The 13917-nt window shown below is 39.0% G+C and overlaps 2 protein-coding genes across 5 annotated transcripts; one reads left to right on the forward strand and one right to left on the reverse strand.

Moving 5' to 3' along the window:
• The first annotated feature begins 4065 nt into the window (after nt 1-4065).
• Nucleotides 4066-5027, forward strand: LOC129729925 (39S ribosomal protein L10, mitochondrial). The gene is made up of 2 exons (XM_055688841.1): nt 4066-4189; nt 4248-5027. The coding sequence occupies exons 1-2, from the start codon at nt 4168-4170 to the stop codon at nt 4970-4972; spliced, it is 747 nt and encodes a 248-aa protein (XP_055544816.1). The 5' UTR covers nt 4066-4167; the 3' UTR covers nt 4973-5027.
• Nucleotides 5028-9727: 4700 nt separating this feature from the next.
• On the reverse strand, nt 9728-13079 carry LOC129729206 (uncharacterized protein DDB_G0283357). Of its 4 annotated transcripts, none has more exons than XM_055687699.1 (5): nt 12815-13079; nt 11592-11845; nt 10902-11508; nt 10430-10836; nt 9728-10371 (listed from the first exon to the last, which is right to left on the reverse strand). In XM_055687699.1, the coding sequence occupies exons 3-5, from the start codon at nt 11439-11441 to the stop codon at nt 10170-10172; spliced, it is 1149 nt and encodes a 382-aa protein (XP_055543674.1). In that variant the 5' UTR covers nt 11442-11508; nt 11592-11845; nt 12815-13079; the 3' UTR covers nt 9728-10169. The 4 variants fall into 4 exon arrangements, with proteins under 4 accessions (XP_055543674.1, XP_055543672.1, XP_055543671.1 ...); XM_055687697.1 differs by lacking the exon at nt 11592-11845 and adding an exon at nt 12008-12081 and having other exon boundaries at nt 12732-13078; XM_055687696.1 differs by lacking the exon at nt 11592-11845 and adding an exon at nt 12008-12081 and having other exon boundaries at nt 12815-13077.
• Between the last annotated feature and the right edge of the window lie 838 nt (nt 13080-13917).

Here is a 13917-nt window from a genome sequence, read left to right on the forward strand (position 1 = left end):
AACCCTCTCTCTACCATGGTTAAATCTTACAAAAAATTTACCAATGCTATTCAAAATGCAAAAAAAAAGTTCTTGAACAATATACTGATTGTTCAAGAATATATTATTGCATTTGTAGTAGGATTGGTAAATATTACGAAAGGTTTTTTTGCATCCAAACATGTAGTGCTCTACAGTAACCGTGGTAAAAAATGCGATCAAATGCAAGACAGTTATTTTTGAGCGTGTTTTTGTACATTATCACATCGGCTGTTTCAAAAATGTTATTATAATGTTCTGTTTAAAAGTCCATTTTTGGCATGATTTTGATACCAAACAAGTTTTTATTCGTCAAGAAACGAATGGAAGAATAAAAGTTAAAATTTATTAACTTTTTTGTTTTGGACTAAAGTGCTGTTTCGATTTTATCCCCTGGGCTTGGTGGTTGAGCTCCAATCTTAGGTTCTCATAGCTTTACAGAACCAAATTCGAGATAGAGCCACAAAGTTGTTTCAGCTTTGACAGCCCAAGAGCGCGTGCTTCCGGGTGTTGGATAGGAGCTAAGGGAGATCATGAGAGTCCAGATACCTATATGTTTTAGTTCTTCCTACTCTGATCTCGGCAGTCTCCTATGTGGGGAGGATTCATGACAATATTAATTGTTGAAAGTTTTGGTGAATTCTCTTCACACGTGGACCAGACCACATTGTGCAAGCTCTGTTCTCATCTAGAAAGTGACAAATACACTGGGGTCGCTTTTTACGCGGTTGGTTATACCGCATTTAAAAGATTAGATTAGATATATTCATACTAAACTTATTTGATACCGCGTACAAACCATCTTCCGAATCGAGTAAAAATAATCCGCGTCATTGTAGAAATATCCCGTTCAAAAAAACGCATAAAAACCACCCGCGTAAAAAGCGACCCCAGTGTACATACTTCTTAATTCTGTGCAGTTGTAGTAGCCGTAGTAGTAGAAACAAGAGTCTGTGTTGTAAGGTGAGGTGCGCAAAGAGAAAAGCAGTAAACCCGGCAACCATCTGCGAATGTTTTATTTTATTTGAACAGTTCTAGTAAATCAAATTTAACTTCGCATGACTCCAAATACGCACTGGAAGGTGTCATCACAGAACAGATATGCAACTTCGAACAAAACTCTGCTGCAAATCCTAGCCCACGCTTTTGCATTCATTTCTTGCTGTTCTATCCTACATTGATTTTACAGTGCATCGTTTAAACAGTACGCTCCAATAGTTTGAACATGCATAAAAATCTTTTTTATTTTGCTTCAATGACCGGACAAAAAGGTGATCTTAAATCTATCAAAATCAAGTTAAGATAGGAGCGCATTCAAAATTTTTTTTTAAGCAGAAATTCAGTAACAATTCACCATTTATCAACATTGATAGAAAAAATAAACTGAAAATCTTTCAACCATTCAAACATTACTTAACAAATTTTGTTGGTTCGTAAACCGCGCGACAGTTGAAACCGTTTTAACCAGTTAGTAGAATTACTTTAATATTTTGGTAAGAGTTGGAAACCGCGTTTCTCGACTAACGACAATATTTTTTTTCTCGTACCGTTTATTATACCTAATATTGCGAGTAATGCATATCAGATGCACAGTACTGCTTGTGACATTAGGTACAATGTAAAAAGACGATTGTCGTTACAAAAGATGATCGGTTTTCAACTCGGGCCACAATGAAATTCTTTAAAAAATATATGTACAAAAACACCTTGCACGTATGCGGGTGGTACTGTACGATTATCATGAAAAGGCACTCTCGCTATACCAGTACCGGAGAGAACAAACAATTCTCTCAACGAAAGAGCGGCGAGAGGTCGCACAGTTTTTATGCATTTCAGTTTTGTATGAGGACAAGAGAGACCGAAATAATTCTTCACCACGAGCAGGTATGAATGGTATGAGAGTGATAAAATTTTGAGTGTAAAATGCGTTCTCTCCACCGCTAGATGTCGATACTTAAAATAAAGAGATTTTGTCTCGTTTTTGGTTCTTTAGTTGAACAGATGTGGTGTCATGAACTTCGTAAGAATAAATAAATTTTGAGGTTTGTTCCACTGAAAACTCGCAACGTTTGAGTTCCAATGCATCGCTCACAATTTTGAGCACAACTTACAGACATTTTGTTGAACCACAAATGAGCGTGATTCAAAAAATGTATTCTAATTACGACACATATTCGATACGAAATGCCAAGCTCGAGTTTGTATACTTTGCATATAAGAAGCCTCAATTCAACGGTTTTACACGAGTTTTCGATCTTACTTTTTGCGCATCACGTTTTGGTCTATAATTTATGTGTCAGTTTTATTCTCGTACAGGTTTTTAAGCGGGTTTGGGGGGGCGGTAACGACCGACTTCCGTGTATATGTAGCTCTCCCAGGTGGTCTCGAGGTACGATGCTGGCCCAACAAGCCAGTCGTCGTGGGTTCGAGTCTCGGCTCGGGAGAGACTGTTAGTATCAGTAGCGCTAGCCCCGCAATTGTCCTGTACACTAAACAGTGGGCTGCGAAGTCTGTGTATAACAAACAGAAGGTCAAGTTCCGAATCGGAATGTAGCACCAAGGCTTCGCTTTGCTTATATGTGTTCTTATGTATATGTATATGTGTTTTTTATGTGTATGTATGTATGAATATCTTTTTTTCTCATATATATTGTTACACTAACACATTACTAAAATTGTAAAACCCATCAATGACAGATATCATAAGGGTCATAAAGAGGGGGACGGAGGGATTTGTCAAAAGACCACGAAAGATCACGCACGTTGGTGGGGGGATTAACGAAATGACCACGTGGTCTTTTTTCTTGACTTATAATTTATTATTGCCACCAAGTCAAGAATAAAGCTTTAGCATTTTAGAATTTTAGAATGTACCACTAAAAGTTTAATAATAAAAATGTAAAAAAAATTAGCGAGTTTTTGGGTCTTGACAAATGAAAAGTCCACGTGGTTAAAGTCGCAAGGGGGGGGGGGCTATTTGACCAAAGGACCACGAAAGACCACGAGGGGATACGGGGGTTATAAAAAGTGATCGAAATATGACCACGTGGTTTTGGAACGGCCCTTTAGTGGGACACCGTCCGTTGCTAATTCCTGCTAATAAATCAAACTAGTGAGCGCAACTATTTGTATATTGCCATCTATTTAAGAACTATAGAAACTATCGATTATTTCAATCACATCTGCACTAGATGTCGCTGCTTGGCTATGAGTATAGTAACTGTTAACATTCCGCTTATGTTTCCTTTCTTACTAAACGGCATCAACATTTTGATACGAAGTGCGCAGAATCAAGAGCCGCGCAGCATTAGGATGCCTCACGGTACTACAAAGTTAGAGTAAGATGACTAGATGGCAACTGATAGCTGTTTTCCCGGTTAAAAAAAAAAACACCCGGAGTAATGGCGACTTTACTACCACTGGAACAGCCCCATCTTCTGCCGTTGGACATTTTTCATTGCTTATTTTTCTGAACAGGGCAAAAAAGTGTCATATGTTTTACAACTTGTTTGAGTTATAAATTTGTAAAAAATGATATTATTTCATTGACAAATAAAAAAATCAAATTGCAATTTTTCGTGTGATTGCCTAGGAAAAGTTCTTGAAAATGCTTTAGGGAGAAATATTATTGTTTATTCGTTTGAAACTACTATGAACTATGAAACAAAAAACATTCGGATTATATCATGTCGACAAATTCACGGTGATTTATTTTTCAACCATGATCGAAATAGCACTGTGTATAGAAATGTTTTACTGCATTAGGAGAAACTTATAATACTAGGTATAAGAATCGTATTCAGTTTATTATTCATTATTCATTCATTATTTTTCATAATAACTTTATAAATATATTTCCATTGATACATATCTCCACGTATTCATTGTGGCTTAACAGATGCTATTCAGGGCAAATTTGATTTTGATATCCACTAACCCACTGTGTTATATTTTCAATTTCATCAGTTGAGTGGCGTGCCTATCGGTGAAGAGATATAGGCTTCTGCTCACAGCGCTACCTGTGGCAAGTAGCGGAAGTTATTGACATATCAATGTTTATTTTTATCATCTGTACGCAGGTTTGTTGTGTTCTGTACAATTGGTTTCACCGATTTCACATTTTACGCGAAAGGAATTCAATAAATAAAAATGTCTAGCATAGTTTTAAAAGGTTCACAAAGATTGTGTTTTGTTTTGTATCCGCTCATCTTTAATTTGTTTCTCAACAGGTTTCTTACAAACGCGCAATCCGCTGGTGAGTTTCAAACGATTTCGTGGCAAAATAAATATACAGCGGCCTCGTGCGCCACATTATGAAAGAGCACGGGTTTTACAGTTAGTTAAACCTATTTATGAGAAACCGGAATTCAACGCGACATGCTTTGACACCAAGAAAAGCGACCTCAGTGTGGTGGAAAATCCGTATGAAAAAATTATCGCTCGGGAGGTTCGAAATTGGCTGGAGCACAGTACCATAGTAGCGCTCGTACATCTAAACTCGATCAAGCAGGAAGATTTTTTCAAAGTACAAGTTGCCCTGCACCGACATCATATGAGTTTAAAGGTATACGGTAAATCAATCATACGGCTAGCTGTAGAAGATACGAAATATGAGGCTATTCAGCCGTTGTTTCTGACTAAAACGGCGCTTATATTTGGTCCGGATGAAACCAAAATAAAGCAGCTACTGAACGTGCTTAAAAAAACGCCTCAGTTCGTTTTGATCGCGGGAATTATAAATGGACAATTTTTAAGCAAGAATGAGTTCCTTAACTATGCTTCTCTGCCAGATTTGACAACCGCTCGAGCCCAGCTGGCCGCAATATTGAACAGTGCTGGTGCACAAATTGTCAGTGACTTGGAAGGTCACCAACGGCAGCTAGTGAGCGTTCTGGATGCGTTCGTGCGACAAGAGAAAAATAAAACCACCAGCTCTAGTAGTGATGAATGTTAATTTTTAATGTAGAAAAGCTGATAAAATATAGTTTCATGAAACATTACAGTATAAATTTAATATCTATTTTCTCGATGATATCCGTTAGGGAATTTTGTGAAAAATCCGTATAAATCTGCATGGTTTTATAAAAACCAATGAACTGTGTTATCAATAAAAATAAAGTTTGAATGGCTATATTTTATAGACAAAGCTGGCTCCCGATGGGTAATTAACTGCCGCTATTCGCATAACAGTCCTATGTAGAAGTCTTATGTTTTCTTATTTTTTGCGGCATGCTCTACAAGATTAGGCATTAAAATCGAGGTTGTGGGAATCAAACCTTACTTTTCTAATGGTTATTCTTAAAAAACATGCCAAAATGGACCCATTTTCGCAAAATTTACATAGGAATTGCAACTTTTATATAGGACTATTATGCGAATAGCGGCAGTTAATGTTTGCAGCTTAAATCATTAAATTGATCTAGAAAAAAATCAAACTTTTCTAGACAAGTTTTAGTATCGTTTAATTTAGTTTGTTTCGCGCCAGATCTCTACTTTTGGATACCCTCAGGGCCCGAGGAATACAGCCCTATGTGCCAGTTCGTGATATCCTCGCTCAGCGAAACTTGCCATACATGCTACATGTTTATAGCTACTTGAAGAGCATCAAGGTGCCAATTTAACTGCGAAACGAATCTCGGATAAAAAAAAACATGTTATTCCTAGTACTAGATTCAGTTCCAGCTCGTAGTCGGCAGCGAGGATAAAAAATTTGCCTTTTAGCTTATAAGATATTTTTGACCATAAAACATTAGATTAAATTGGCTCCGTAAAACATTAATTTGTATTGTGCCGTGTTAAATAAATGTTGTTAAAAAAAAATTAGTTTATTTATTTCGTAAAATAAGACTACACGCATCTATAACTAACAAGCTAGCCCGGCAAACTTCGTCTCGCCCATTTTTGTGTTTAATGAAATAATTTCAAACATTTGAAATTGATTGATTGCTTGCGATTTGTTCGTAGTCGGCAAATGCACGATAGGGATGTTACGGATATCCGCATCCGCAATGAGAATTGGCATCGGCATTCGCATCCGCATCTCCATCATATATCATGTGGATGTTGAAAAAAAATATCGCTTCATAGAATTTTGTAGCAAAATTCTCCACTGGGGTAGAACATATGCGAAATAAAACACCAAGGATGCTACGAATATCCCGTTCAGCATCCGTAAATGTGGAACATCCGCCTGAAAATTAACATCCGCATCCACATCTGCATCCCTCATCCCTCATGCACGACGAATCGACCATAGGATATGATCAAAGTCAAAAGGTGGTATTCGGTCATTTTCCGCTGTGTTTCTGGCATCAGTCTGATTCTGGAAATACCCATACTGGGTGGTATTCAGTTATTTTGGCTGTTTTTCAGGAACTCAAAGGATTGGATTTTGAGATATCATGTGAACTAGATTTCTGGCCTTTGACCGTCATTATGGTTCCATTTTCGGCTGATTGCCAGACACCGGAAGTCGCCACCTTTGAATTCAAAATGGTGTCTATGGGAGAGTTCCCCCTATTTCAGAGTAAGACAAACCACCATAGGCGTAGCCAGAGGGGGGCAGGGGAAGCCGTTACCCCCCTCCCCCTAAATAATTCTAATAGCACAAAACGACATCTTTAGCCCATAGAAACATCTGTATAAAGTAACAGCCAGATCAAAAATAATTGATTAAAATGCTTGCGCTATGTTGCGTGGAATTGCACAGGTTTTTCAGTTGATCCACCAAGGATATTGCAGCGGCAAAAGTACCCGGCAAATCCGCCTGCATCAACTAGCTTGGAGTATTGGAACCGAGCTGTGACAATTCCTTACCTTGATTCTCTTGTAACCTCACTGGAAACACGGTTCGATGAAGATAGTGCACCTGCCTACGTGTTGTTCCTGCTGCATCCCGCTAACGTAATACGCATGTCGTTGGAAGAGTTCAAGCGCAGAACTGAAAATTTCGTAATTTTTTATGAAGTTGACAGTTTTGTTGGAGAGGTGGAAGTTTCGTATTAACATTGCAGCAGTATGAGAGCAGATCGTAAAAACTTTGAAGAGTTGGATCTTGTAGACCTGCTAGCTAAAGCCCGTTCTTTCTTCCCTGCCACTGAGAACGCCGTTAAAATTGCACTTGCTCTACCATGGAAACATGCACGATTGAACGCTCGTTCAGCACATTACGTCGGGTGAAAATCTGGCTGAGGTCAACAATATTTGAACAGCGGTTGAGTGCTCTCTGCTTGCTGAGTGTTCATCGGCAGATGGTCAACAACAATCGTGGAAAGACACATGAACCGCTTCCGGAACGTTCGACGTTTGATGCCCGAAGATTTTATTGAGAAACTTGACTGTGTCTTCAATCTTCACGTCCTTGAGAAGCTTTGACAGGATGTAGTTGAGATAGCGGCTGTGCGAATGGGTGTCCAGCTTCCGGAGAAGTAAACGTACCTTCGCCGCATCATTCAGCTGGCCTGCATCGTTCTCGAAGAGGTCCTGGTAGCGGTTAAACAACAACGTCCGAACGCAACTCCGTTTTCTTCGTCGAAGACAAACTCGATGATGTTCGAAGAGAGGGACTCCAAAATCTGCTCCGGGGTTTGATACTGACGCTGCTGCTGCTGGACCGCTATCCGCTGTGAAATTTGGGCCATCTTGAGAATCATATCTTGAATTCCCGGTTGCGGCTGCTGATCAACTTTATCTTCTGCCATGTTCGTGGACTCTTGAGATCCTCGTCGCCAAAATAATATGTCCAAAGGTTTAAATGAACTAAAGAGTTTTTAGTAAAGAACATCTATTTATATTCGAGGTTGGACAAAGAATAATCAAATTTTCCACTCTGATGTCAAGGACAACTTTTCACTGGTTGCCTTGATGTAACAATCACTAAAGACTAGTATTTAATTCTATTTTTCAAAACACACTAAAGTCGCTTTTTACGCGGGAGATACGTGCCGCGTAAAAAAAACGCGTAAATTCCGGAATCCGCGTAACAAAAAGCGTAAATTTCGAAATCCGCGTAAAAAAACCGCGTGAATTCCGGAATCCACGTAAAAAAAGCCGCGTAAAAAGCGACCTTAGTGTACCATTTTTTAACTTCTGAAATTTTGAAGAGCTTGCCCCCCTCCTATTTGAAATTCTGGCTACGCCCATGCAAACCACCATAGAAATTTTTGTTTGATTTGTATATGAGCCCTCTCATTCAGTAATTGGAGGGTTGTCCAGCCACTGTCGAAACATTACGGACATATTTGTTACCCCTAATAACATTCACATACCAAATTTGGTTATATCTGCTTGATTGGTTCTCGAGATGTGAAGAAATTTGAGTTTCATTTGAATGGGATCCCTACCTTCCAGAAGAGGGAGGCGTTTCGAACTATCTTAGTCACCTTTCCCGGCCCCTAAAACCCCTATATACAAAATTTCACGCCGATCGGTTCAGTAGAAGCTGCGGGGCTTGTCATAATCTCTGCCAAAACGAAGTTCATGGTGGCTGATACAGAGCGTGGTAGCCCGACGGATATTAATTCTGCGGTGGTAAAAAATGGGGATTCATTTGAAGTAGAGGATCGCGGTCGCAAACTGGGCCTTCTACGGATTGCGTATCCAGCTATGATTCCGCAGCCTGCAAACCCGTACAAAACGTACACTCTATGAAACACTGTTTCCCCCGGTGGCCCTCTAGGGCATCAGGCGTGGACACTGAAAAAGACTGATCGGCGAGCTCTTAGTGTTTTTGAGCATAGAATCTTCCGTTCAATCCTTTGCGTCAAACTGGAAAATGGAATCAAACATCTGGCGGGTTTCATGAAGTTTGGCTTGGTAGTGACCAACGGTAAATGCCGCCTGTTTTCATTGATGCTGGTGGTAAAATCAAAGTCGTAGTGTACATCGTAATTTTAAAAATAACATGTAGTGACCTGGGGAAAGGCCATCTTTAGATGAACACGTTGTTCTATAACTGGATGGAGCGCCATGTCACGTGTCAAATCGGACCCAATGATGGCTGATGGGAAAAAAAATTGGTCGAAAGATTTGTGGGTTCTTAGAGGTCCGTTCTAGGATTCGTTGAACTATACGATTTGGGCGTATGTTGTAGCACAAACCTGCGAAACATCTCATTACAGTTTGAAGACTTTGAAGTCTGTCATAATGCGTACGTGGTTGTCGGTACCGGAAGACCAAATTCAGATGGTGAAGAGCTGAGTAGAGGATGTTATTTGTTTTATCAAACATTGGGAAAATTGCTTTTACGACAAGATTTTCAAAATGTTATTAATGATTTTATAATTTCAAATTGAGCTGTTGGTATAATATATAGAACATACGTACTATGTAACTTTCACTTAAATTCTTTTTCAGTGCTTGGGTGAACAGTTCACCCAAGAACTGTGGTTCATCCATTTTCGTTCGAAGTGCTGTTCATTCTATTTGGTTCATTCAGTTCTAATCTCAAGTTGATGGATTTACTTGTAAACTCGCAATGAACTGAACTAAAATTTTTTACTAATCAGAAACTATTTCCCACTTTAAAATCTATAATGTTGCGAAAACTTTTTTTTATAGCTGCCCATGAAGTTTTGTACACATATATTCAGTTTCTACCACCTGCATAAATACAGGTTCACCTGTAGACTGTCATACACGAAGGCTGTACAAAGTTTCACACAAGAAAACATCTTCCGGTAAGTTCGAAAAAGTAAAACTGGAACACATATCATCAAACTTAGACTATATCAGTTACGTATTAAAATAAACTTTTATTCTCGTCTGTCTTTTTTTTTGTAAATGTTGCTAAACTTAACACAAACGACCAAAATAACATGAACTTCATTTCTGCGTAGACTTAAAAAAACAATAAACTAACTTTAGTGTACTGATGGTTTCAGTCAAATGAATTGTTCTACTACTTCTATATCTATGTTTCCTGTCAAGTTAGCGTCTCTATTGTCGGGAATGCTATTGCTTAAAGTATACGAAAGCATTGCTACTCTCGGGTTGCGGCACGATGGCACGGGATAAGGTGGTATGAAAAAGCAAAGCTGTGTGGTACTACATCCCCGGGGGACTAGAGCTGCCTTTTGAGAACTCTAAAGATTGATGTACTAGTTAAACCGGCTTCAAGGACGACCTTGAGTCATTGAATATGATTACACTTATCAAGTATAAAATTTTAATCTAAAGTTATTTGCTAGTCTCGTTAACGCTTCTGCAGCATCAATTTCATCCTTTTGATGAATTTCTTCACGAGGAAGCGTTGATTCCAGCTCTTGTTGGAAGGACGCGGACAGGGTTTGTTGTGGTGATGATGGTTGATGACAGTAGTTTGAATCGCAGCGTTTTTTCGACGAACACGGTTTTCTGGAAAGGAAGCCGGTTTCTGATTGACACGAAAAGGATTGGAAGAAAACTTTCTTACCCCGGTTGATCCCAGTCGATGTAATTGTTTTTCGATGGGGTAAACTTGGCTGTACTCTCAAGCCATTTCGAGAGCGACGGAGGTCCACGAGATTCACAACTTGTTTGTTGAGCTGATATTATCGCCTGTGATTGCTGGAAAGGATTTGCACAGTCTGATTGTTCACCATCGCTGGTTGCTATAACATCTGGGTCCACTTCTCCTAAGTCCCGGAGGTACTTTTCCATGATATTGTTTTTGTACTTATTGGTACCCGGTTTTTGATTGTTTGTAGGGCATACAGTGGTACTTGGCGTCAGATAGTATGTGCCGTTATCAGCTCGATATGCTTGTGGAAAATTAGCCGTAATGATCGAAGTTGTACTGGCGTTAAAGTCGGATAAGCAATCTGCGCTCGGGGAGGTGGTCTGTTTAAAAAGAAATGCATTGAATGAATCATTGAATTCGCGTATTGTAAACAGTTCAAACTTACCTGCCTACAATGTGTCTGTCCGGGAATACCGAGCATTGAGCAATAGTTTTTCGGTGTGTAGCAGTGATCAGAGAACATATTGCCAGAATAGCTTTCATTTCTATCACTGTCGGACAATTCACTATTTCGACGGTTCATGATTGCCATATAGTTCATGAATCCATGTTTGTTATTATTGTTATTGTTTATTTTATTATTGCTACTATTAGTGTAGTGTACGTACTGGCTATGCTTAGGAAATCCCTGCGTTGGGGATCTAGATTCCTGCGAGTCGTCGCCATTTTCACCCCAAATGCTATCACTGGAACATATACTAAATTGTTCTACATTTCCCTTGGCACTGTTGTTGTAGTTTTTGATGAGATTACCCCAAGTTTTTCTGTTTGGATCATTGCCGGAATTCTTCAGTTTCCGACGCCAGTTGGCGAACCAGTTGCAAATTTGTGTGTAAGTTAATCCGGTTTCGTTGGCTAACTGCTTTTTTTCCTCGCGGTTTGGATATGGGTTATCTCGTCTTCTGACTAACCAGTCTTTGAGCATCCGCTTGATCTCGGGTGTGAACAGACGCTTGATCGGTCGATGTGTGTCTCCTGGCGGCCAGGCTTTTCTGATTTAACAAAAGAGGAACAGCAACGTAATTAGTTTTTATGAGTCCACGGTTATAAGTCGCGGGTGTTAAAGAATGCACACCAAAACAAATATCGATCGCGAAGCAACCTGTTGTCGCGGATGGTTGCTAGGATACATCAAAAGTGATTTGAGCATACGAAGATGAGTACGCAGCTCACGCACGCGCTTTGAAAAAAACATGGGATGAGAAATGCTGCCGTTTTCTCTCTCTCAATCGCTCTTTCTCTCTATATATGTATATATTATATTATGTTTTCACAGCTCGTGACGCCCGTGACACATCGACACACATAGAAATTAAACAGTGGATGTTACTTAAAAGAAAATAAAACATGCAAAATTACTGTCAGATTGGTCAGTTTTGCTGTATGTTTATAATTCAATCAACTAATATGAAGCATTATCAATGTTATTGCTGTCGCGTTTGTGCACACATGACTTATTTGATCTACGCGTAGGCAATCTTATTCACTAACCTACTTCGTTTACGGTTTCTAATCGGACGGTTAGATTTTTCCATGGGGGATCAAGTTTGTCACAGGTAAGAATGCTTTCGGAGAAAAAAGGATGTTTTTATTACATTCACTTATCGTTTGATTTAACTTGTTTTAAGGTAGTATGTAGACTTCTATTTCCATTGCTGTAACTGAACGTGTATTTATAGACATTTCAAGTTCGTCCGTTATTATTGTTCTGCTGTTTCGGTAACGAAAAAAGCAGCTCGCTCAACATTGGATGTGGCGAACTTGAAGATATGAGAAAGTATGTACAGTGGCTTAGGAAATATAGCAAAAATCGAAAATCAAAAAAGAAAAAAAAACACTGCGTTCAAAGGATGATTATACACGAAGAAAACAAGAAACATCGTTTTCATTTTTCGTCTTGTAAGCGAAGTGGTGGTTATAGATAGAATCATTGAGGTCGTCATCGGTGTCAGTTTTTTGTCGTCTTGTCGAGACGGCCGCCATCTTTGAATTGCGAAAAATTTTCACTGGTCACTTAGATAACATCGTTGTAATTTTGTGGATAACGCTTGGTATGGGTCCAGAGACCCGCGATAGATTTAAAAAAACCGTATTTTCGGTACAGTTAACTAAAGCTCACAATTTTGCCCGTAATGTTTACGCAATCAAAGATGTCGATTCGAAAACATGGTCATGTTACTCGATTTGCAACGACTTATTATATTTGCAGTCTTACCAGTAGAAGAACAGCTCTTGCAATTTTTTGAAGAAAAACCGCGAATAACTATTTTAACTGATCCAGGTACAGTTTATACATACCTATAACTTAACCGCAAAATTTTTGCTTAAAACAACACTGTTATGTCACCGTTTCACTTTCCAAGTATTCAACAAGTTTAAGATCTATTCCGATTGGGTATGTTTCCAAATTTACTATTTAATAATTACCCCTAACGAAATAGAGATAAATTTTCCCAACCGTTGCTCAGTGAGCTGAGACTACGAATGATCGCCATCCGATCCTTGCCCGTGTTCGTGGTTGTGCCAAGCTACCGGGGGCATTTTTTCTCGCAAGTGAGGAATACTAACGTCTACTAATTTCCATCCATCGAGAACACTGCATGAGCTAGTGGGTGGAACAGGGGGTTAAGCAATCATTCACTGTTTGCTTGTGTGGGTGTGTTTTTGGCCACTGACTGCGCTGTTTTGTGTATAGCGCCATCAAAGATGAAGATACGAGTTGGCAAGTATCTTCAAGTGAGCGAGTAGATTAATGTAGATCGTCCAAGCATCTACAGCTGTTCGAGAAGGACGAGAGCGCGTTGGGAAAAACATGAATCTGAAAACAGAAATGGGAGAGGCAGAGAATGTTTCTATTTGGGGAAATTCGTGTTTTCTTCTGTTTTTAAGATGGTAAGGTGGTTCAGAAGCGGCTAGGTAGTTGCGTATGGCAGTATCAGTGATACGATTAATGATTTAGAATTAAAATCTCACAACAAAACCCATTTTGTTGTAAACTCTCGTATTTATTCATTTTTTTTTCTTCTAAAAATACATCCAAGGAATTTAACGTTGATCGCTACGATTTAGTTTAATTTGATTGAGTTGTCAGCATCGACAATGTCGCGTGTACTAAAGAGTGAAACAAGTTTTAAGGAATCTGCGAAATGCTGAATCGTGTAAGCACTGTTGCCAACTGTACAGATTTATCTGGAAATGTACAGATTTTCTCGGCTTTTTTCGGTACAGATTCTGTACCGTACAGATTACAGATTTCAAGAAAAAGTACAGATAAATACAGATTTTTTTAATTGGTTAGAAAAGATTAGACAAAACTTTTTGACCGACTCTGCAACAATACAATGAATGCGATCTTGCAATACACGCACTTATCATTTACTGCCAAATCTCGGAAATTCGCT

This window comes from Wyeomyia smithii, chromosome 3 (assembly GCF_029784165.1).
Source record: "Wyeomyia smithii strain HCP4-BCI-WySm-NY-G18 chromosome 3, ASM2978416v1, whole genome shotgun sequence".
NCBI lineage: Eukaryota > Metazoa > Arthropoda > Insecta > Diptera > Culicidae > Wyeomyia > Wyeomyia smithii.